Source organism: Callorhinchus milii, unplaced genomic scaffold (genome assembly GCF_018977255.1).
Source record: "Callorhinchus milii isolate IMCB2004 unplaced genomic scaffold, IMCB_Cmil_1.0 Scaffold3, whole genome shotgun sequence".
Classification (NCBI taxonomy): Eukaryota; Metazoa; Chordata; class Chondrichthyes; order Chimaeriformes; family Callorhinchidae; genus Callorhinchus; species Callorhinchus milii.
In genome coordinates this window covers 22,598,966-22,624,703 of record NW_024704744.1, presented here as the reverse complement: position 1 = coordinate 22,624,703, position 25,738 = coordinate 22,598,966, and the positions used below count along the sequence as shown (strand labels likewise).

Sequence of the window (25,738 nt, the reverse complement as noted above, 5' to 3'; positions counted from 1 at the left end):
TTGTCATGTCAGAGATGGCACCACATTTCCAAGGAATGGAGTTGTCCACACAACCCAGACCACAAATATCATCTGAATGGAGTCATGTGACTGTTCAATGATTACTATCGGTGCGGTGGAGGGGGGGGAAGATTAGGGGTTTCTGTTCAATGATTACTATCGGCGGGAGGCATGTGGGGCGGGAGGGGGGGATTAGGGGTTTCTTTGTGGCTGTGTTGGTTACATCTGCCACCAGAAGATTGCAATTGAGTTGTTCCCATACCTGAGACAGGCAGACTTGCAGTTCTCTAGGGCAGTGGAAAAGATAAACCAGCAGCTTGCCTTGTCTTCTTGGGGGAACTTGGAATGGCAGACACCCGGTTACTGTGGACTGGGATTCTTCCGACTTGGTTCCACATAACCTTGCCAAAGCTTTAATGGGTGGGATTGTCAGCTGGACTAGAAACAGGAATTTTACCAGTGCTTTACAATAGTAGGCTGCGCTTTACAATTGCAGTACCCCTAATGAACAGGTCTTGAATTTTGCCAACCTACACCCAAGTTCTCTGGGACTCTCTCTCTAGAGAGAGAGTGCACATTCCACGAGCCAAATGGAGATCCAAATATATGTGGAACTCTCAGTAGTTTGGTTTGGACTCTTAAAAGTGTGATAATGGTGCGAGAGGTCCTGGCTGACCAAAAAAGAATGATCTTCAATATGGTCCTCTGTTGGAAAATATGCCCGCTTAGGCTTGTATTCCCAATTTAATGGGGACATGCAATCTGCTGGTCATCCATTCTGTGCCAACCTGTCTCTCATCAACCCCTACCCAGTTCTGCTGCTATATCTTTCTCGGCTTTTATTGCCTCCCTTCCTCAGCAATATCTAAATCTCCTGCAGTGTATGTATCTTAGCTGGTGATTATTTCAAGTAGAGGTTTCATGCTCAACAGTGAACTGCTCTTCTGTTGCAGAGGATACTACACTGGTTTCTCCTTGTTCTGTGGAGAGAGCAGATGGCACATTATCAATATAAATGCACACATATTGATTGCATTGCTGTTACATCCTGACATAAGTACATTACATAATGTACTTGTCTATCTGATTGTCTACCATACCATATCAAATGCAAGGTTCATTTCTACCATATGTTTGTGATCTATTACACAATAGGTTTAATGGGATCGAAAGTGCATTTTTTAAAATAGAATCGCTCACCTACAACACTGAGTAATAAAGGGGGATTCATTCTGGTAACCATACGCACCTCATGCCATTTTAATTCATTTTCTGAAGCAGAATTCCCATGAAATAAAGGAATCCCATAATAAATTGCTGCCTTTAGACTCAGTTGTCTGAATAATATGGTGCTTACCACTAATGCTTTTCTTCTCTTCACTAATGTAAGTCTCTTACTAAAACAAATTCACCATTATCTCTTTGTATAATATGAGGTCTGGGTTATACCATATGTTGCCTTAGTTGACTTCTGTTTGGGGTAACTGTCTAAGCTTCTCCCTTGTTTGGTGTCCAACCTCACCCATGCACAGGCCTCCAAAACTGTGTGAAAGGTGATATAAAAATGCAAGTTGTTGCAATTGAACATAGGAGCAGGGGCAAGTGGGAAACAGTAACTTGTCCCATTCAAATTTCTTCCTATAATTAATCCATCATGAAAATTTCATAGGAATTTGCATGACTGTTATATTTTCAAACTTGTTATCTTACTTTGCTAACATTTCTCTATTAATACAGTTTATTCATCCACTTTATTAATATAAATGTAAAGTTTCCTGAATATGCATGTAATAGTAATAATGATAAATAATAATAATCCTTGCATTTAATATAGTGCCTTCCATGGTAGGATACTTCAAAGCACTTCTCAGGATGTAGTGTAGTGACTGGGTATTTTGTACATGAAAATTTGGGTCTTTAATATTATTTTAATGCACACCATTATTTATGCTTTACCTTGTGCTGCTTTTCTTCATTTTCAGTGTTCATTTTCTCCCGTGATTTCCTCCAAGTTGGGGAGACCAGACTGCTATGTGGTGCCATTGTTCCTACTTTAGCTGCACATTGGTGTGGGGTGTTCGCTCCACAATAAATGTGCTGTTGTCACTTTGCGTCAACAAGCATTTAGCAGGGCCTTGTCGAAAAATCGGCTTTTGTGTATCTTTTTCCGGACCCAGTTTCTCCACAAATTCCACAATCCTCACACTTATTCTGGGACTTTTAAGGTTTAAAATGACTCATTAACAGCTTGAGAAACATGAAACACACATCATTTTCTGGTTCTTTTCCATTGCATTTCTCAGAACCGGCACTTCGAAAGACCCAGCGATCTCGTTCCCATTTAATTACACGTGCTTTACTCCTTGTTATAATAATGTTGGGCCCTATGCAATTTGGAGTCAGTGCAGATATTATCCATCAGTACTGTTTCTCACTCTTTTTCAATACCAATAAACAAACACTTGATAACCTTTGCTTTGACCAACATGGTTTAAACAAACACTGATGGGATTGGGAATGCAACAAATGATTGTTTTATGAATGTACTGAGCAGTATCACAAGTGCAGTCGTCAATTCTTAGAGTACTATTTTCCCAAAACAACAACTGTTGTTGTGGAGTGAGGACATTAGAGTGATGTTTAGAGATGCACTGCAGCCGGTGGGAACCACTGTCAAATCTAAACAGATAACTGTTAATCTACCTTTTACAGCTTTCTGCCCTAAATAGCAGCTATTATACATTATGCAGCCCACCCCTGACCATACATCACATCATCAGTTAATCTGCACAGTTAATAATAACAAACGTATTCCTCTACTTAAGATTTTTCTTCAAAAGTGTACAGTTTTCTTTTGGAGGGTGGAGGGGTGGTATGTGAGACAAAAGCAGACATCCTCTACAATGCTGTTCCCTGATAATTATATTAGTATTTATACGGAATGTTGAATGGATTCATAAAATAAGAAAACAATAAAACGCTCATCTCCTCACTCACCAAATAACCTGAGGCTAATCTAACAATACTTAAGTATTGGCTGCAGTTTGAGGATCGACATTGACTGAATCTACAATTTAAATGGTGCACTGATGTTGCTGTGAACGAAACTACAGATAACCACTTACTTTGGCTTCTCCAGAGGATCAGGTTCTGCGCGTCCTAGACCTGCAGGACTCTTCTCAGCTTCCTCCGCTGTAGCAGGTGCAACTCAGCCTCAACTTTTCCCTGAAAGGAGAAGCCACATGGTGACATATATTTACTGAAGTAAAAACCACTTCACGTGCCTCCGCTTCATGTCCTCTTTTACACTGAGTTTGTCCTGCAGGACATGTCAGACCTGAAGAACTGAACCACACACATCCCACAGCAGGAAGAGCAGCGTGATGACATTTGGCTGCCACATTCGTTCCCCTTCCGTGATTAAAAACAGCAAGGTTTAACAAAGATGGACATAAAGAAAATTGTATTGGGAGTGATAAGTGAATGCGTAACTGCATTTAAAAGGAAATTAGAAAAATACCTGAGGGAAAGTAATATTAAAAATTATGGGTGGGTGGGGTGGGGGACAACAACAGGGGAATAGATAAAAACAGATTTAAAATCTTCTCATGTAATAATATTCTATTAGTCTTTTTTTCTCTCTCTTTTCAAAATCTACGAATTTCTTTTCTACCCATTTCTGAGCACATGTTGGCAGGTAGCTGACTATTGTTGCTTCATAATTAATCAATGTGGAGAACTTACCTGACTTCTTTCCCCCCAATTTCTCCCCATCTTTGCTCAGGGTGGTGACATTGCTCAGTAATTTTGGGTCCGACAAAAGATTGCGAGAATTGGGTGTCACACACTAAACAGCCTTTGTTGACATTCTGGGTCACTTTTCTTCTCAATTGTTTTGAAAAAAAAGGCAGTGAATTTCACAATTTGAGTCGCAACAACTTTTGCTTTGCAAATGCCTTGTGTTACACCTCACTATCACTGAAACATATCCAAACCAGTGAGGCGGGCAGAGCACCCACAAGAAGAGTAGGAGGAATACACTTACATGCTGAATTTACATTATTCATTTTGATCACTGAATCCAATGAGTGTGTTTTTCTTCCTAATGTGGTCTCACAGTCAGTTATATTAGATAAGCTCTGCTGCTGATCGAATTCCAGCACTTGCACTGCCACTGCTGGCAGTAGGACTGTGCTTCATGCTGTTTATCTCCCCTACAGGAGCTATCTGTTTTTATCCTATTCCCCTGTTGTTGTCCCCCTTCCCTCACCCACCCATAATTTTTTATATTACTTTCCTTCAGGTATTTATCTAATTTCCTTTTAAATGCAGTTACGCATTCACTACAGCAGCCGATTGTGGTAAAGCATTCTTATAAAAACAATCCTCTGTGTAACAATCATACTTCTAACCTCCCCATCTGTTACCCTGCCTGAATTCCGATAGTCCTATGATGGGATGAACCTTTCTCCCTTTAAAAGCAACACATAGAACATTAATGCCTGTAAACTTCAGATATTAAGTGAGTTTGAATCTGTAGGATTGATTAGTGTTGTAAAGACAGTTACACAGTTTGAAAAATCTCTGTAATTCTTACTGTCAGCTCCAATTCATCATTTTCGTTTCTGGCTACAAAAGGCCACCACCCTTTCACCCTCTTCTGTTTAAAGATGGAGACTGAAGGCAGAGAAGCTTCATTTATAATCATGTCTATCGAGCACAGCTTGGCTGTTTTTGCTCCACGCGGAAATCTGTTCAGATCCAGTTCAATTGCACCTGACAAAGAAAAAAAGAATGATAAGTAAAAGTAACAAATGCAATATGTTTTGAGAAACTGTATTTAATTTACATGCACAGCATGGAAGCAGGCCACTTGGCCTACCCAGTCTGGGCCGGTCACAGATATTTTGATATTGTTTTACTATTTTCATGAAATCAATCTTAGGTAAACTTGGTGCCTTTCTGTAAAGTGGAGACCTGTAGCTTAGTGGTCATAGCACTCGTCTCGAACGCGAAAGGACCTGGGTTCAATCCCTGGCAGGGTGAAACGTTGGGCAAGTTTCCTTACTCCACACGCCTCTGTTTACCCAGCAGCAAGGAAGAACTTGGCTGTTAGTAGATTGGCGAATCGCTTGTCCGGGGGTAATAATTCCTTCAAAATAAATAAAACTAATTTTGGTCACTGAATCCCTGACTGTTTGTGAGACACTGCTGTGTGCAATTGCCTGCCGCATTTAACCCACAAAATGTAGAGTCAATTCACTTTACAGTATATTCTGTGAAGCGCTTTGAGATGTCTCGAAGTCTCTACATCAAATGCAAGGATTATTATTATAAATTTCACAATTTGAGTCGCAACAACTTTTGCTTTGCAAATGCCTTGTGTTACACCTCACTATTCTTCAATGGAGACTTGGGGGTAATTTTCTGATCATTTGTAAATCTACTGATCTTGACAAATGAGTAACTGAATCTCTGCTAATCAGTAAATGACAATTCCCATTTCCTTTGTCTTCAACAAAGTTCCTTTAATTGGATTTTTTTTATTAGTGATTTTTTTTATGTGTGCATCTTTTTATATTTGTTTAAAACATCTTAGTTCTATGTGTTGTCCTAATATATCTATTAAGCACTCTAGATTAATGGGTAAAGAAACCACTTCTCAGACTTATTAAAGTAATAGAAATTTACAACCCACTTTGAGCCGGCAGAGATACAACATTTTGATGACCCAATGTTACTGAAAACTAACATGCCATCAGGCATGCATACTGTAAATCGCAGCTTTGATTCCTGAGCTATGCTAAGCTAGATGATCTCAGTTTGGGGCACTATGTTAGCCTGAGTACCACTGGCTGGAAAGAGGATAAAATGAATGATTCCCGTGCATGTATGTCAATACATGCACAGGAATGTATTTATTGGAGTTTGGCTGTGATACCTCTATGGTTGTCTACACTCAAAAATTAACAATAACTAATTGAGCAAGATAGCGGAAGGTTGTCAGGTTTATGGGCCTGTATTTTGGAAGTCTAGGTACACTACTTTTGTGGCTTCCCACTGTCAGACTGTAATATCAAGCCTATGAGGTTGGCCAAAAATCTAACCCTTCAAGAAGGTGCATTGTCTGTCATTTATTGTGTTATTTACTGTATTGCACTGACAGCATCACCACCCACGGATGTACACTCCATATTGCTAAGCCCGTCCGGAATCTTGGCGTCTTGTTTGACCCTCAACTATCCTTTCTACCCCACATCCGTGCCATGACCCGCTCTGCCTTTCCCCACCTCCGCAACAGGTTTGCGCTCTGTAACATTTACAAGACGTGAAAAGCGCTACATCAAATGCAAGGATTATTATCATTATTTATTATAACATCGTTCGACTCCGCCACTGGCTCACACCGCAAGCTGACGAAACCCTCATACACGCATTCATAACAGCCAGCCTTGACTGTGCAAACGCCTTGCTTGTTAGCTTCCAACTCCTCCCTCTGTAGGCTGCAGATTATCCAGACCTCTGCAGCCCATATCCTCTCCCGCACCAGGCTCTGTGACCCTATCACCCCCATCCTCGCCTGACTCCACTGGCTTCCCATCACACAAGAGGATACAGTTCAAGATCCTGGTCCTCACCTTCAAAGCCCTCCATGGCCTCCCTTCCTCTTACCTCTGTGACCTCCTAACCTCCTACCATCAGGCCTGCTCCCTCCCCTCAGCAGGCTCCAGCCTGCTTCACATCCCCTGCCTCGCCCATCCCACCATTGGTGGGCGGGTCTTCAGCCATTCTGCCACCACCATATGGAACTCCATTCCACAGTTCCTCTACCTCGCTCCCTCCCTTGCCTCCTTTAAGACCCATTTCAAGACTCTCCTCTTCGACTGTGCTTTCGATCACCCTGCTTCCATCCCTGCTCTCCACCCTCCCCAATCCTGACCCCCAGCTGAAACACTGACTGTCCAGGGCCTTGGGATGTCCTCCCGATGTGAAAGGCGCTATACAAATGTAATTTTTTTTGTTTGTTGCTATTTTGATTTGGGTGTTAAAAAGATGGCTACAGCACTTCAGTACAGAATTCTTTTAGAGTTTCCTCAGTGTGATTTTTCATTAATGCAGTTTACTTTTGGTTTGTAAGTAACATTATCAAGACGGGGACTCATGCTTTACACAATTGACCATTCTTTACATGTGAGTCTGGACAGAGTATTAGAAAGCTTCCTCACAATCAATACATCACAGTCAACCCTGATCTGTCCTTATCCAATATGCACACAAAACCACTTTCAGAAGGAAAATTATCTGGATAGGATAGTGATTAAGCAGGATCCCAAGCCACTTTGTCGTCCTACTATGTTGCTGATATTGTGTTCAATGACCTCCAAAGCCACCCCAGTTAGTCTTGTTTCAGTAGAAACCATACAAAGAGATTGGATCATAACTTACCAAGAAAGTCATCAGCTGAGAAATGATCAGCGTCCCACACTTGCAGAGTAAGACGAGCTGGGATCTTGTACTCCGTCTCGTCCCAGGAGAACATGGACTCCTTCTTGGAGATGACGATCTTCTCTTCAGCCATCAGGTAATCAAAGGGGAACATAAAGCGCCAGTTGAAGTTGCCTTCGCCAGTCAGAGAGTGATAGTGGACATCAGTGTCCTGTTTGTCCTCCTGCTGCCCTTTCAGCCAACTACAAAAAACCCAACACTGTTACATTGAATACATCCATAGCTATGAACAGTAACTAAAAAGGGGATATACATTATTAATTCCTTTCTGGAGCAAATAGGATTTTTAAAAACAAGAAAAAAGCGGAAATATGTTCTTGCCACTCATTATTATTATATTTTATACCCTCACCCATGCATTCATCTCATCAAGGCTCGATTATGGAAACTCCCTCCTCATCAGCCTTCCCAACTCTTCCCTTCACAAGCTGCACATCATCCAAAACTCTGCAGCTCGTATACTCTCACGCACCAGGCTCCGTGACCCCATCACGCCCCATCCCTCAGAGGATCGAATTCAAGATCCTCGTCCTCACTTTCAAGGCCATCCATGGCCTTGTCCCTCCTACCTCTCTGACCTGCTGACTCCCTACCAACCTGCCCGCTCCCTCCATTCAGCGGGTCTCCAGCCTACTCCATGTCTCCCACCCGACTGGCCCTACCATCGGTGGCTGGGCTTTCAGCCTCTCTACCCCCACACTCTGGAACTCCATCCCACAGTTCCATTGCCTTGCTTCCTCCCTTGCCTCCTTCACTATTGCTATTTATTGAAAGGTATTGTAAATCATGACTTGCTCCTGAAAAGAATAAACTTGTACACATTACACTAGGGTACAGATCCAGATGAAATACTTATCCATCAATGGTTCTGGATCAAGGAATGCTGCTGAATGTGCACTTGTAAGTGCATTCAGGAAGGACACTGTGAGGGTCAAATCCATATATGAAGGAAAAACATTCTAGAATATATTAGTCAATATTAGTGACATCTTTAGTCTGTCTTTATCAACCTAATCGGGATATTCAACTCAACCCTTAAGGTTCATATGTCATTAATCTAAACCTAAGTATTATGGGGAGTTATATTCTCCCTGTTCATGTTACCAGTCTTTGGGGTGAGTGCTTATTATTCTCGTCTTGCTAGTAATTTTACCAACTTTTGATACTATGCGCTTACTTGGAGAGATGTGCTCAGCCCTAAATATTAGGACATTTATCGACCAACAAAATAACCACTAAAAGTCAAAACAACGGTTCCTCTGAAAAATCTGCTTCTCTCTCAATGGAATGTTTTATGGTTGAGAGGGATGTTAACCTGAGAAAATAGAAGTTAATAGTAACTAACTCCTGAAGTCTGCTGATTCCTGAGTGGCATTGATAGTGGTTCTGAAATGGATACCTCACAAAAAAGATTGACAAGTTTTACTTCCATTAACTAACTAACTAACTAACTAACTAACTAACTAACTAACTAACTAACTAACTAACTAACTAACTAACTAACTAACTAACTAACTAACTAACTAACTAACTAACTAGATTTTCTGATCACTATTTGTAATTGGAAAACACAGTTTCCCACATTCCTTCAGTTTCCTTAGCACCTCCTTAGCCCTAATATCTACACTTTTCTCCTCAGTCGAGATCCAGTGAAGACCTTCACAGACTCAAGACATGCATTGGTCAAGTTGATTGGATTAGTACATGAGTACTCATCCTTTCATCTATCCAGTCTTCCCTCCTTCTGAGGATTTCACTAAAATACAAGTGAAATTCATCTCTAGGAGAACAACACATTGGTATCTAACTTATGCTGATCAAAAAGCATAAAACTATTTCTGTTTGTCTTTATTCTTGGGGTTTGGACTCACTTTGAGATGCACTGGTTTGAATCCTATTTTTTGCTGTCCTCACTAAGTCCTTTGTTAAGCTGTATAATTTCATACCAATGTGTTAAATTATTTCTGTGTGAATGTACATGTATTTGTCTGATGTATGAATTCAAATATATACTATAATATATTGCACATTCCCTTTTCTCTTTCATTGCTGAAGTCATGGATTATCCACCTTGGTTGACAAAGACTTGACTAGAAACATCACCTGGATTGTGAGGGATACACCAGTTTATTTCCAACTGAAGAAAACATGAAACACAGCAACACATTTACTGTCAGTAACAACAATCAGAACGATAGTTAGAACAGCATCATGTTGATATGAAAAGCTGAGAAAAGAAATGGCACGTTTCTCTGAAATATTTAATTACACTTTGGAAATGCTGTTGTGTTGCTGAGTTTCCAGGTAGAAATGAAAGCCTAAAGAGACAATATTCTCTTTTCCTTAGCCAAATAAGACTGAGTTTCAACTTTTTGAAAAAAAGTTTTTTCTTTAATCCAGAAGAAAAATGATCCATTGTAAATCATTCATTTAAAAATATAGGGGTGAGAAATTTGATGTTGTGTGATAATTTTTAGTCATTTTTCTTGGAATCACAAGATTACAAGAGAGGCTTGGATAAAGAAGGCCCTTCATTCCATTTGATTTCATCCTCCCAGATTATCTGCCCTGCCTTCCTCCCTCCCATTGTATGGTCAAACTATTTGTTAAATGAGTCCAAGTCCTGGTCTCAATGATCCTTTGTGGAAATCCTTTCCATCATGAATTAACCTCTGGGTGAAGTTTCTGAACATGAATATTTGTGACAGTGGAGGCTTTCTCCATAAATCTTCTTGTTTACAACTCAGACAACCATTTTTTTCCATTGTACTTTATCCAGCCTAGTATCCAGCTGAGAACTTCTTAGTTAAAATACGCTTTAAAACTTTAGTTCCCATAAATTGAAATATCTAGGTCAAAGCATTAAATCTGGAATAAAACTATTTACCTTTATAACTGATTATTTCTCTTTTGTTGCCCCGCGTTATGCAATGCCCAAAGTGGGAGAGGTGAACAGTAGCACACTGGCTCCTCACTGCAAGGCTCACTGGTTGCTTAGAGTCATGAACTATTGTAAAGATTCCACTGCAGAGTGTTGTCCTGCAATCAAATTTTTAGCTCAGGGCTATCACTGAGAACTTTTCATTACTGGTGAATTCTTCTATGTTTTGTCCAAATTGATATAATCACACCTCAAGAGGCAAAAGTTTGCATGATTATGTTCTGGATGTTCACAACTCAGTCTCCACATCTTTTTGACAGGGATTCTGTCTCTTTAGTACTCATTTTACAAACCACGTGTATCAGCATTGACATTCATTTCCCTTCAATCATGCATTCCCCCAAAATCATGCAGCAAGCAATTCACCTGCTATTAAAAATCTACAACTGCCAAAGTCTACACGTCTACCATAATACCTAACTCTATTCTAAATGCAACTTGACATATAACTGCACTGTTAGTAGAAATGTAAGTTAACTGTGTCATGCGGGAAACCATGGACTCTATGTGGCGATGTAGGATTAAAGTGTGCCATCAGATCCTAAAGGCCTGTTGTTAAATGTGATGCTCAGGTATTTAGTTTGGACTACAGACACAAACAGTTAACAGTTGTAACAGTTACAAATTTGAAGGTGTTTATTTTGACTATTTTGGCATGAGGCAATATCCATTAATTCATTTTACCATTAGATCTGGATCTCGGGTGCTTTAATTCAATAAAATCAGAAGGTTACAAAACTGAGATGTTGTACATTTATTGTGGATTATTCCACATGTCCCAGCCAGTCAGCATCTTCCCTTATGAGTACACAATGCATCTTTCTTCAAAAGCTTATGAAGTTTCATTGGCAAGAGACCATTCTACAGAACTATAGAAACTGAATTGAAAGCTAAGAATTTATCAAATTCTGAATGCTCTGAAATGCCACATACTTAGAGTAAATCTAGACCCAGGTTTAACCCCCCCCACCACCCACTCCATTCCTTAGTTATCACTGTGACAGAAAGGAATGCATTTGGGAATCCTGCAATTTTGACCCTGAAACATTTCTCCATAAAATAAAATAAATCCCTATGATTCAGGTTAAAATTACTCTTGCAATCTTCAAATGTCTTCATTATCATTTAGGAACATAAGACTAACTATAAACGGCACTGACTCATTTTCAATCAATATTTAGTTGCGATTCTGACTGTGGGTACCACTGAATATAGAGATGTTTGACCGGCCCATGATCCCACCATAAACTTGGGAGGGAATTTGCAAATGCCAGGGCTTCTCACATTATTTCAATGAAGTATTCTGCCATAAGCAACCACTTTGGCTGCTTCCCTAAAGTTGTTGCCTTCTGTCACCATAATTTTGTGAATGTTCCAGAAATAGCCCAAAATTGAGACCCTTGAAAATGGATGTTATTGAAAACGTGACACATTTACTATGAGAAATGCATCCCACCAGAGGCTTCCTGTGAAGCTCCTATCTAATCACAGCTTGAAATCCACTGAATCTGAATAAAGGTTAAAAACCTGGTTAAGTGAAATATTGGCTTCTGAAATGATTATAGCTTCCACAAATACAGCTCTTCCTCTTTGCAGAAGGTATGACTGGGCATGATCACACTGTTGATAAGGCAAAATGTGTTGCACATGAACATGCACGACCAGAACTGGTTCTAGCATCTTATCAGATCATATTGTATAAACATGTTGATCAGTTTGGGCATTAAACATGTTTATATGGCAGCAGCATACAAAAACGTGACAATAGCAGTATTAACAAGAATCCTTTTTGCATTTAATTAGCTCTTCTGTCCACTTCCTGTGACATATGTTTGCATTTAATAATAGAATTGTAGTCTAGTAATAGGTATCATTTTTAAGAGGTTTTCCCTCCGGATCCGTGCTCGCCTTATTAAATTTCATCTCTGTGTCTCCACATTGGCTGCTAAAGTGATTGCGTGGGCTCTGAATGATTTAATTGCTTGGAGATCAAAGAGGCTTTGTGCCTAGTTGACAGGAGCAATGTTTGATGCAGATGAAAGGAGAAATATTGCTTCTCCTCCTGGAAGTCAGGTGCACCATTGGCTTGGGGCATCCAGCCCAGTTGTTGTGGAAATGTTTAGATGTCATCTGCTAACGATGAGCTGCCATCAATATCTTCTGTTGTCCTCCCAATGTGAAAGGCACTGCATAAATGTAATTTGTATTTTAACGGGACAGCTTGTACCCACTGATCTCAACCCACATTGCCCTGGTAGGTAGACAAGCTCCCGACCCTCAACTGAGCTGCCATTAGAACAATATTATAGCTGTAACCTTATGAGGAGAAATAGAAACTGTACATAAAATAGAGTCAGTTGTATTTGAGACCTTCGAGAAGCCACTTACAGAGATCACAGATCACAATTTATGGAACAGTGCGTGCTGTGGGAGAGAGGGCAGGTTTTAACAGATGTGAGCAAATATTTAAAAAAACAGGAACTATTTGTCAATTACTTCTTGCAATCCATTTTAAATTTGTTTTCAATCCTTTCAGTAAAACTTCACTCAGGACCTTGTTTTTTTCTAAAGAATGTTATTAGTTATCGGGTTAGAAATAAATATAGATTTCATTCATTGGATTTCATTCAATTATTTTAATTGTAATGACGATTGTGCTAAAATAGATGTTCATGATAACAATTCCTTTAGGATTATATGAAAAAAAAGTCCTATAATCAAGTGACATTTTATTTACTGATTATAGGGGGGGTGGGGGGGGGGGAATTCCACCTATGTCTAGATTTACTCTATTTTAGTATGTCCAGAAATGACACATTCTTAAATTCAGTCTTAATTTTGAAGCCAGTTCTTGTAGAAATCCAGAAATCGGACTTCAAAGTTAAGACTAAATCCAAGAATATGCTGAATTCTGGAATGCTCTGAAATGCTACACAAATAGAGCAAATCTAGACATAGGTGGAATTATCCCCCACAGGAATCATAAGCTGTATTACTTTGGGTGGACCAGAGTGTGTTATAATGAGTTTTGTTCATGTGGATTCCAATGTACTTCACTGACAAAATTGAAAGGTTATGAATTTGCTGTCTTTCATGCATTATGGATAAATGTTCTGTTTACTCTCTTGCATTCTCTTTAAGCATGTATAAATCTCCTGTATATTTCAACCCTGCGTGAATTTAAATACTCTTCATGCATGAGAATATTAGTGTTCATGCTGGAAAAAATAAATGAATCCAGGTACATCAAAGCTAAATTTTGAAATGATAAAGCACATTCGATGGTGTCACCATACCAATCATATTTGTAATTCTTTCAGGTTACATTTTTTCATGTTTTATATTTTCATTGGATATTTTATTGCTTTATCGTTTTACAATGTCATGGCATAAAGTAGTTGGGCCAAATGGTTCAATATGTTTTGAATAGATAGTATCAAACCAAATTTATATCATAAATCTCAGCCAGTTCATTCATTCTTTCTCAAAGAGCAACATCTCTATTAGTCCAATATGTGCTGTATTACTCTATGTAACTCTATGTAATGATGTATTGGTAGTCAATCTGCCCCTTGTCACTGATTTAGATCAGTGTACTTGATACTGAGCACTACAAATCTCTTGTTCTGAAAAATATTAAAAGTTTTACTTTTACAGTAAAAATCCAACAAATTGCCACGTTCAAATCAATTTCATGATTGTACCAGGATCGCCTCTTAAGGCAATTGACAAATTCTGACACGCACACACACCAATTGACAATCTCCACGTGGATACAGGAGGATGTTTGCTTTGACCACTGGGGAGAAAGGCACTTCGGACACTGTCACTTTAAATCATAATGCACATATTAGATGCATATCTAACATTTTTCTGGAGCATAATCTTACATTTGACTAACGTAGGTTATAATACACTGATATCCTTTTTTTTTAAAGAAGTCTTTAAGTCTTGGGGGAGAAATTTGAGTCTTGGGGGAGAAATTTTTATTTACTTTTATTGTCTTGAAATTTTATTGGTTAGTTGTTTCCCTCAGGAGATTATATTTTGGGAAGAATCCATGATAGTGCATATTGCACATGTGGGTTTGACCAATCCACTTTACAATATATTCTCTGAAGCGCTTTGAGACGTCTCAATGAAGTGATAAGGCGCTATATCAAATGCAGGATTATTATTATGGCTTTTGAAGGAGGACAGATGTTGACCAAATAAACCCCTTCTACCTCCACACTCTCTTAGGTTTGTGTTCAATGTGTTTTGAATTAACCAAATTCAAATCACAAACCTGAGTCGGTTCATTCCTCCTTTGTCAAAAAGCAACATCTCTATTAGTCCAGTTTGTTGCAGTGTGTTCTAAGGATATGATCTTCAAGGAAAAACAATTTGGCAGAATAAGTAATTCAGATAGAAATAAAAATTTTCAAAAATGTTCAAAAAACATGAGCAAAATATGTTTTCTGAATTTAAAAACCAATTTTGCTAATTGGTTTTTCACATGGAATCCAAATCCTGTGTTGTTCTGGGGGAAGAAGGGGGAGAGGAGAGGAGAAGGGGGATAAGGGAGGTGGGAGGAGGAGGGGAGGTAAAGTAATAAAATGAAGCTTGTAATGCACCCAGCCAATAATGGAGCCAAGAAGATCTAATGTCCCCGATGAACTATCATTCATGAAGACTTGGCCCTGCATGAACATATGATTAAAATACGCAGGAACATTAGACTAACTAAAGTGCTTCAGGTAGTATTTGTTTTGTTTGGACTAAGTATTCTTAAATGCTGTGCAATGGTTTAGTATGTTTCATGTACATTGTTAAATAAAATATGTTTGGTATGGCTTTAAAATGCAGTTAAATGCAGTTGCTAGTAGCTACATTACAACAATGTTTGGTGGGGTAGTGACTGATGACTAGCTGGAGGGGAAGGATAGTGCAACAGTATCATTACCCCCTGACATAGATGTCTGACATCTTCTCTCCTGTCATGAAACCATCATCTTCAAGAATAACTTCATCAGTGTTCCAAATAATAATACGCAGATCAAAACTGGTTAACAATAAAAGCAACAAAGAAAAGAGTTAGGAAAACAACACACTTCATGACCCAAGATAGGTCACACAGCTGTACATACCCCCTGACAAAAATGTCACTAGATTTCTCTCCAGTGAAGTAATCATCGTCTTCCAAGATAACCTCATCTGTATTCCAAATTATCACTCTAAGCTCATATCTGGCAGGGAGGAAGGAAGACAATGTGAGATGCTGAGGGATGAACAATACTGAACGCATAACACATCTTCCGTATTTTCTCCAGACTGTATGAACTTTGCGCACACATTGTTGCCATTGTTTTCAATGTGAGAACAGAGTACTGATGGATCTCTTGCAGAGAAGTACCCAAGGGTACAAATAAAGAATCCTGAAACTTAAACAGGATGTGTTACAATTACATTACCAATTTGCCTCCATTAAGTATTTTTCACTGATCTCTTTGCTAACAGTTTCTTATTGATTTAATTACTGCACTCTGTAGCATTACACAAATATCAAGAGACATCCTGATCTGTTGCCCTTAAACTTCATTCAATATTTCACACTTATAGTATAACACCAAGTAAGTCTGAAATTTTAAATTGTGACTTACTTCGAAAATGTTCACATACAGGGGGCAGGCCAGTGCTACAGTGTTAGTTGGAAGCCCCAAGTTTGAATTCCAACTTAAATTGATATTTCCACTTGATGTATCTTTATTATTTATGCAAATATTGTTTGGGAGAAGGATATTCTCTCCTGTATATCAATCATTTCACCCACAAAATTTACAGTTTTTTTTAAAAGTACTTTGAGACACTTCTACGATGTGATAAGGTGCTATATGAAATGCAATATTATTATAACTGTAAATTCTGTTGGATCAACTGAGGAATTGCATTGATAGTATCCTTTAACAATTATCCTCCCAATAAAGGACAAAGCCATAAATATAATTCAGTAACCTTTGTTGAAGGTATTAATAAATGGAAAATGCACAAAAATGAAGCACAATATTATATACATATGGAACATTTTACTTTCCCGTGTTGCTGGTTTAGATAATGGTAATCATATAACTTACAGTATTGATAAGTTAAAAGATTGATAAGTCCAGCTTGGTTTGCACAATTGAGGTTATCTCTGCACTTCTGAAGCTTATTAATAAAATGTATTGACTGGTTGACTACCAATTGTTCATTATTGTTTTTTCTAGTGTTGTATACTTGAAGTTAGTTCGACGCCAGATAGACCCCACTTACCTTTTACACAAGGAAGTCATATGTGTTTTATTGATCTTGAAATGATGAACATCTGAATGGATCTACTCAACTCTAATAGCTATTATTATTATTAGAGCTCAACTTTCTCTCATACGTCTTGTCACCTGCTTTCATTTCCCCTCATCTTTTCCACCAAAGTTTTCCCACATGTTCTTCCTTCTCACTGTGTTGAAATCAGAAACTCATCAAAAGTCTCCTACTCTAAAGAAGGACTTTGGAATAGTAGAACTTACCTTTGTCATTCATTCCTGTTTAAATCCACAGACCAATCTTATGTCATCAAATGACTGCTGCTTGATTTATCTTGCTCTTTCCTATTCTCAAAGCTGAAGTATTGTCATTATCATGGGGACACAAACATGCATCCTATCCGTCCCGCTCATTGTCTAAATATTGGTTAGAGCATGGAACTTGGATTTTACACCTGATTCCCTTTCTCCTACTCACCAGGCTCCACGACTCTATCACCCCCATTCTCGATTGGTTTCACTGGCTCCCCATCCCCCAGAGGATAGAGATAAAAACTATCTTCAAAGCCCTCCATAACCTTACTCCTCCCTCCCTCTGTGACCTGTTAACTCCATATCGATCTGTCCACTCCCTCCCCTCAACGAGCTCCAGCCTGCTCCTTTGGTCCCCGCCCGGTCCACCCCTCTATCGGCGGTCGGGCCTTCATCCTCGCTGCCTCCACTCTTTGAAACTCCATCCCACAGTCCCTTCGCCTCACTCCCTATCTTGCCTCCTTTAAGGCCCATCTCAAGACCCTCCTCTTCGATCGTGCCTTCAGTCACCCTCCTCCCCTAAACTCCCTGCTCTCCATCCTCCTGATACCAAACCCCAGCTCAGGTCTAAATTCCTAACTGTCCAATGCTTTGGAAAGTCCTCCTGACGTGAAAGGCGTTGTATCATTTTTCATGTAATTTCTTATTATTGTAATAAGGGATCACAAGTAAAAATAAAAGTTGTGCTTATTTAAGATGGACCTTGCTTGTTCAAATAATACTTACTCAACAGCTCACGGATAGAAAGTAAAATCAATTTGACTCTTCAAACCTTTCTACAACAAAATTACATTTGTATAGCGCCTGTCACTATTCAAAAGAAAATGTGGCCTTCTAGGTAGGAAGTGACTAATTATTTTAGAACACTTCCTACCTAGAAGGCCAAGCTATTGTCACAATGCATGTTAAATCTGCAAATTCTGCTAAACAATATTACAGTGCAAACTCCCAATAATATGAAAATACTTTACCTCTTTGGTTTCCTTGGTGATATATCAGTTGGTGCTCCAGGTGCAGGCATATCCATTGGAAACATGTCGACCCACATCTCAATACGACCCTGAAAAGTGGCAAAAAATAACAGCTTTGAATCAATTGGGCAGCTGGCAGTGAAACCATAAAATTAGTCTACCATCTTCTGTGAGATTTGCAACTGGGATAAATATAGTAATAGAGGAGCCTATTGTCACCATTGCTGGACTATTTAACACAACAAAAAATTGCATTATATAGTGCCATAGAATCATAAAGAGCACTGTTTGGTTAGGTTTTATACAATACACAATGTATACAAATTTACATAGTGAATACCAACATACAGCAACAATTAAAGATGTCCTATCTTTTGGGAGGGTTACAGATACAAGCAACATATGAATTATGTGTCTTGATAGTAACTGCACTCAAATATCTTGCAAAAAATAAATGTTTTCTATTTGTGTTTTAATAGGAAACGTGCTCCTTCAAATACAGTTTACCTTTTGACATTATGACAAGAAATGCCAAATTTTAATAACGCATAAAGGAAATTTGTTATAATAACAATATGATCTAATTTGCATTATTGACAACTGAATCTATTGCATTAATTATAACTTCTATCTGTGACTTTCAGTCCTTTACATTTTTGTTGTATTTGACAAATCCCAAGTACTAAAGTCTGGTGAGCAAATTGGTGCTAGAAAACAAGTCAAGTGTTCAGTGTTTAAATGGACTTTGTTGGGTTGAACAATGTTTCACAAATCTTCTTCTGTATTTCCAATTGAGTGTGTTAGATCTTGCTCAGATTTCCTCCTGGGAAAGGGCAGGGGTGGGGGTGGTGGGTGTTAGGCAGATACTCTCAATCATGGTGATGGGTTTCTGCATGTGTCAGACACCCACCTGACCCCAAAAAGCTCAGATATCCTGAAAACCTGAACTGACGTTAGTTAATAAATAAATACATATGTACACAGATGTACTCATACAATCAGGTGTACGCAGTAACTAATGTCTGCTTCCTGTGCATTGTTTTGTACCTGCTCAATGCCGGGTTTCTCAGGGTTCAGGAGAGGCCTAGTTTCCACATGTTCAGGGACCAGCTTGTAACCTGCCCGTGGGGTCTCCTCCCAGTGCTGTAGCACAGTCAGCGCCAAAAATTCATCAGTTGGTTTTTTCAAACCTAATTAGAGAAATGAACACCATCCAGTTTAAATTCTTGATAGTATCAAAGCAAATTCTGAATATTCAATGCGTATATTGTTAGAAAAGATTTTAATGTTTCAGAACAGCCTTCCAATGTGTAAATGGGGTGAAAACTATACAATTCCTAAACACACTATGCTCCTTATTTAAAGAATAAGGGGTATCAGCCTAGCTCAGTTGGTACCACTTTAGTCTCTGAAACCCATGTTCGGGCTCTGAACTCATGTTGTCCAGGCTGACATTCCAATGCAATGCTGGGGGTGCACTGCATTTGAATGAGATATTAAAACTAAGCCTATATCTACCTGTTCTGGTTGACTTTCAAGATCCCATGGCACTATCTGAAAAAAGAAAGTTTCTTCTGGTGCGCTGGCCAACAATCCCGCAAATAATCTAGGTCATTTACTTCAAGGCTGATTGTGGCACATTGCTGCACAAAATTGGCTCACTCACTACACTTTCCAGTAAATCCTGTGAAGTAGTTTGAGATATCCTCCCAATGTCAGAGGTGCCATATCAAATGAAAGGATTATTATAATACAGTGCCCAAAACCAGCTGAAAAACCCTGGGCGAAAATATACATCTTGAATTTCTGCCTTGTGGGAACCACGTTTCTGAGTTTATTCAGGTTGTAGTCACTTAACTCAATCTGGGAGAGCAATATCTTCTGAATCATTCATGGAGGCCATTTGACGCACTCATAAATTCTATCAGATGATTCCCCCAAATCTTCAGGCTGATTCCCTCCCCCCACCACCAGTTATGCTAGAAAATGATGGAACATCATTTTGGAAAGCACACAGTCTCAAATGGCTGAATTGAAACTTTGAATTGAACTACATAATACATACTACCATTTGGGTTTCATACCATTTTCATCCTCAATCTCTGATGGCCCTGTAAACACCCGATTGGCCACCTTCACTCTTCCAGGAGGTCCAAAATGAGGCCCATCTACTTTGCCTTCTTTGCAGAGTTTCGTCAGGATCTGCGTGGGTTTATTTGGATCTCTCCAGATATTATATCCATGGCTGTATTCAATAAGAACAGAGTATAATATCTCATGACAACAAGAATTACTGATCTGATGTCTAACAGTAGTAAAAATAACCATTGGAAGACTTGGTGCAATAACTACACATCATCTTAATTTATGACTGGTCATTAAATTTTTATAACTTGATATTGCTTCAATTCACTAGTTTTATAACGTGGCATTGAATTTGGTTGTGTTTCAAAATTTGCTAAAGAAAAGGTAACTAGTTTCATCAAATGGTTTTGCGATCAATCAAACCTGACTTTTCTATTGTGCAGCATACACTGAAGATATGTAGGACTGCAGTAACCTCTTGTTGATGACTGGTCCATCAATGATCCTTGGAGTTTTAAACAAGTCCTGATAAGCTAAAGCCATAATGAGAAGACTGATGTGAGCTGATAAATGCCATGCAACTGTGCAGTGTAAAGCATATCACTGCTGATGACAGACCAGCCAGTCTGGCTCATCAACAGAACTCGAAGGGGTAGAGTGGTCTATAGGGCAGTGATTTGTCGCACTTGGCTCCTGTTAGCCATACAAGCCTATCCAATAGGGTTTGTCTAGCTGGACAAGCTGCGGGAGACTTGCTAGTGGTCTTAATGGTTTTAGCTGATTAAATATCAGCAATATGAAACACATACTCTGGGGACCCAAACCTTGGCTTTTGCCAACCTGCACGCAATATTTTTTGGAATTAGATAAACAGGTTAGTTCCAGATGGTGTAATTTCCATGTATAGGTGGCAAACTTACGTAGAACTCTTGTTTGGATATTCTTAAGCATGGTGAGGGGTTTCTGCATGATTCCCCCCCAAAAAACAGTATTTACCAATAACTCAAATAGATATTATTTGAATTGAATATTAGGTGTAAATGGGCACTATTACTTACATTGAATATTGCTGTGCAATGCCACATGTTGCTCTGTGTTTGCTGTAGTATCGATTCTCCAGGTCTATTTTGGTTTCTCCAATGAGATCATCTGAACCTACTAAATCCCAGTCAAATATAGCCACTGTCAGCATTGATTCCATTGGGAATGTGGCTTCAATGTCAAAAGACCTAGTTAAGGAGTTGAAGACATGCAATGAAACAGTTTAAAATTATATGTAGTTATTTGAGTTAGAACTCCCACAAACCAGTTGCACATCAAATTTACATTTTAAGAGGAAAATAAGTCCAGTGTAGAAGAATTACGACAACAAGTTACATTTATCTAGTGCCCTTCACACCAGATGACGTCTCTGAGCTCGGACTCTATCACATATAACATTATGCCAGTTGAGTCCCCATCCCTTCTATTCCATTCCATTAAATCTCTATTCTCTTCTTCATCATCAATTTCCTTTCATATACATTGATGCCTTTTGTTTCAACCACAGCTTCTATCAGTAGGTTCCACATTCTCACTACCCTCTCTGTGAAGAGGTTCCTCCTAAACTACTAGCTATCTTATATTTATGCCCCTCATTTTGGACTCACCCATAATTATCAACAACCACCTTATCAAATTATTTTATAATTTTAAACATCTCTATTGGATCCCCTCTCAATTGGCTCAGCGCTAGAGAACACACTTGCCCATTCATTCTTGATGTCTGTATTCACTCATCCCTGGTGATATCCTTATAAATCAACAACGCACTCCTTCCGATGCTAGAAATATGTTTACTGGAATAAAGCAACCAGAACTCCAAATGTGGTCTAACCAAGGTTTTATATAGACTTTTTTTAGTCAATGTACCAATGTTATGTTAGAGGAGTAAAACGTATTGTTATAAAGAAGCACTTTCCCTACAGTGAAGGACACTTGCTTTAACACAGCACCTGGGCTCCACCTTCTCCTTCTTCATTGACCTATTGTAGGAAAAAAAGTTCTGCAGTATTGTTGTGCATCCTGTGCACAGTTACCTGTCACCCATCCTTGGGAAAACTCACTACAAGCTGTATTGTATGCTCGGCAGTACTGGAAATCTTCTGGGTACTAGATAACCTTCTTTGCTGACAGAAAGCATTTGCTCTTTTGAACTCCATGGCATTGCTCAGTGTGTGTGCTGCTGATCATCTCTTATATCACCAGAGAGGCCCAAAGCAAGAGGATACAGGGCTCAGAATCAGTTTTAAATGGAGGATTCTTCTCTATATTTAGTGGGAATATTTTGAACATAAAGCTTTCACATTTTCCTGTAGGAAACTCCTAAACATTGAAAATAATTGTTTTTGTAATTTTTGAGACATGTGCTTTTCCCCCACAAGTATTAATGACACATTTAAAAAAATAAATACAAATACCAATGTCCTACAGTACATCGTTTGATAGGAATCCACATGCAATGCACAACTGCTATATGTACCTATTAGTATAATGTGTTCTAACATGGTCTGGCTATTCTGGATCTTTGAGAGCTATGTATCCAGTTAGTGCAATTCCCCTGCCTTTTCTCATATCCTTTTATAATTTTTGCTTTACAGATGTTTGTCTAATTGCCTTTTTTAGAATCCATTATGGATCCTGCATTACTACCATTTTGAATTATCCTAACTTCTTTCCCTGTTCCTTCCTTTTGGTGTTCTCACTGAACAGTATCAATAGCGTCAATCTATGTACCCACAATATTTTTAATTATTATGGTTTAATTTTTAAAATTAACATCCAGTGACTGCTCTGCAATAGATCTGATTCCTGAATTCAACTCACAAATACTGCCAGCATTGCAAAAACAGGAAAGTCTGACAAGTTGTCAATGTGAGCATTTCCCTCCCACTCCATAAGTTAAACAGTCTTGGCTGGAAATAGATTATTGATTTGGATTGTGATACAATGCATCTGTGACTCAGTGTCTTTTGTGCTCCATCTCTGCTCATTTGGTAATATTCGTGCCTCTGGGTTAAACGATTATGGGTTCTAGCCTCAAGTTGGAACTTGCACTCATAGTTCGGTTTGACAGTGCAACGTACTGGGGATGGCCAACAATCCTGCAGATTTGTTGGTCATTCACCTGATGGCTGTTTCTAGGACAGTACAAATGTCTCTACACGTGACAGTAATTATTTGTGTAGTATTAAAAAATGCAAGCACCTTTTTTTCCTCTTATGACTTACTTGCCAAAAACAGGATTCAGTTGCTTGGAGATATAGTTCTCTTTGTCTTTGATTTCTGACTTGCCCAATTTTATGACAATATATGGATCTGCCTTACCATTGATATCTGCTGGGTGCAAATCTGTGGACTTTAACAAAAAGGCAGGTTTTGTTTTAAAAACAAACAAAAAACATATTTAATAAGATTCGACGCAAAGAACATCAAGCAGAAGTTTTAGTACTTTGTATGTTTTATTTTTAAAATAATAATAATAATGTTATGGTACTATTCGCATAATCAAAGCACTTAAAGAATCAGATTGATATTGATTTTACGGTATTTCTTACTGGATTTCTTAATTAAGAGACCTGCTAAAATTAATTGCAAAAATTGACCCCAATATCATGTGTTTAAATTGCAAAAATTTGGACACTCCATCCACAACTGTTTGTGGGACTATGTTACGCAAAATTGGCTGCTGTGTTTCACCCACAAAATACACAATCAATCCACTTTACAATATCAAAACACAAAATACTGCAGATGCTGGAAATCTGAAACAAAAACAAAGAGAGCTGGGAAAGCTCAGCAGGTCAGGCAGCATCTATGGAGAAAGGAAAATGAGTCAATATTTCGGGTCCACGACTCTTCGTCAGATGAAGGGTCGTGGACCCGAAACATTGACTCACTTTCCTTTCTCCATAGATGCTGCCTGATCTGCTGAATTTTCCCAGCACGCTCCACTTTACAATATACTGTGTGAGGTGCTTTGAGACGCTCAACAAATGATACGGTTCTATATTAAATGCAAGGATTATTAAAAACATATTTCTCTTCCGTTTAAAATATCTCTGTTCTTGGAGGTCGAACCAAAATTTCTAACCCTTAGTGAAAGAAATAATTCAATGATGTATGATTTTATCTAAATTTTCGGTATTGGCTTAAAACAGACCTGAGGGAGAGTGAATAATTATTTTCTTGATCACAAGTTGCACACCTTATTTCAGTCAGAGTTGATAAAATTATTAAATTGTGGCCAGCAAACTTGATTGATTGCCTAGCATTTAAACCATGACTAGGCAACAGATTAACCTAATTTAATTTAACTTTAGTTACAGCTTTCAAAGTAATATAGCTTCACATGTTTTGGAAGCACTAAATTTGTATGAACGAAACGATGAAACTCAACACATTTTCTTCAGCTTGATAACGGGAGACTTACCCTGACCACGTACACTCGGACTAAAACGTTGATGGGGTCATTGTTAGGGATGCCCTGGAACATTCCAAATGTAGGCTCGTAACCTGCTTCTCGGGCGATCTCATCAGGAAGAGGAATCTTGTACACGCATAGAGAGCCCTACATTGTAATGACAAAAGATTATACAGACTTGATAAGAGATCACGAGATTGAGTGAATATATTTAAGTCACAGCTGGTAAACTTTTATTGGCAAACTCTAGTCACAATGCTGATCTAAGTTTTTTTAAAAAAAAGTAATCAAACTGAACCGTCACATAATACAACACTTTACCATTTACATTTATATAGTGCCTTTTATGTCACGGGATGTCTCAAAGCGCTTAACATTGCATCCGAGCTTGGGATAGGAGCCGAGGGGAGGGTAAATATGAGCAAGCTCAAAGGTTTGAGATGATCATGAAAAAAGGGAACAAGTGATATTCTTAAATATCACAAAGGAAGATGTGTTTGTCTATTTACTATTCAGTCACCCATGAAGACAATTCATGCTGAAGAATCTTAGTTAGAGGAAGCCTGGGAGCCTTCAATTTAACCAGAGTTGCTCCAATTTGATGTACAGTTCACCATGGACATGTAGGCAGTGTTCATACTCATGTTGCCACCTCTGGAAAAACCAGAAAAAAAATCTTCCCAGTTTCTAATTAGCAGTTTTAAAATAGAAAATACATAATAAGGCACAAAGAAGTTACACACAGATACAGGGATACTGTTCATTTGTTTAAAAAAAGTACCGCCTTATATGTAAAGGGGAATATTGTAAGGTGTGATAATTATCACTAGATATTTATCAATTGTTATGACTGTGACTTTCAACAATGTGATAAATATTACTGGTAATATCCCATTAAATTCAGCTCTGGAGTTGGAGAGTCAGTCACCACCAGCGGGTATGGGCACATAGCAATCAGAAACTGGACTGGGAAAACTGACTGCACATGGGACCCTTAATGATGATAGAGAGATGACAATTTCATCCCTACTTATCTTGACTAAATCCAAACCCATGGTCCAGAGTTAAAGGATAATTTTCTTACTATTGCAGCATCCAGTCTTTTTGTCCTCTTTGTTAGGTTGACATTCTTCTCAACAGATGCGTATGTGTGTCTCTCTTATTCTTACTTATAGCTGTG

At 38.7% G+C, this 25,738-nt stretch overlaps 1 protein-coding gene across 1 annotated transcript in view; it reads right to left on the bottom strand.

Annotated features, from left to right (window-relative positions):
• Positions 1-25,738, bottom strand: part of otofa (otoferlin a) — a 186,307-nt gene that overhangs the window by 1,829 nt on the left and 158,740 nt on the right. The window contains 11 exon segments of the mRNA XM_042333019.1: positions 3,126-3,198; positions 3,201-3,225; positions 4,598-4,776; positions 7,447-7,688; positions 15,577-15,675; positions 18,012-18,100; positions 19,059-19,201; positions 20,096-20,256; positions 21,155-21,325; positions 23,366-23,493; positions 24,568-24,705. Coding sequence (XP_042188953.1) covers positions 3,126-3,198; positions 3,201-3,225; positions 4,598-4,776; positions 7,447-7,688; positions 15,577-15,675; positions 18,012-18,100; positions 19,059-19,201; positions 20,096-20,256; positions 21,155-21,325; positions 23,366-23,493; positions 24,568-24,705 — 1,448 coding nt within the window.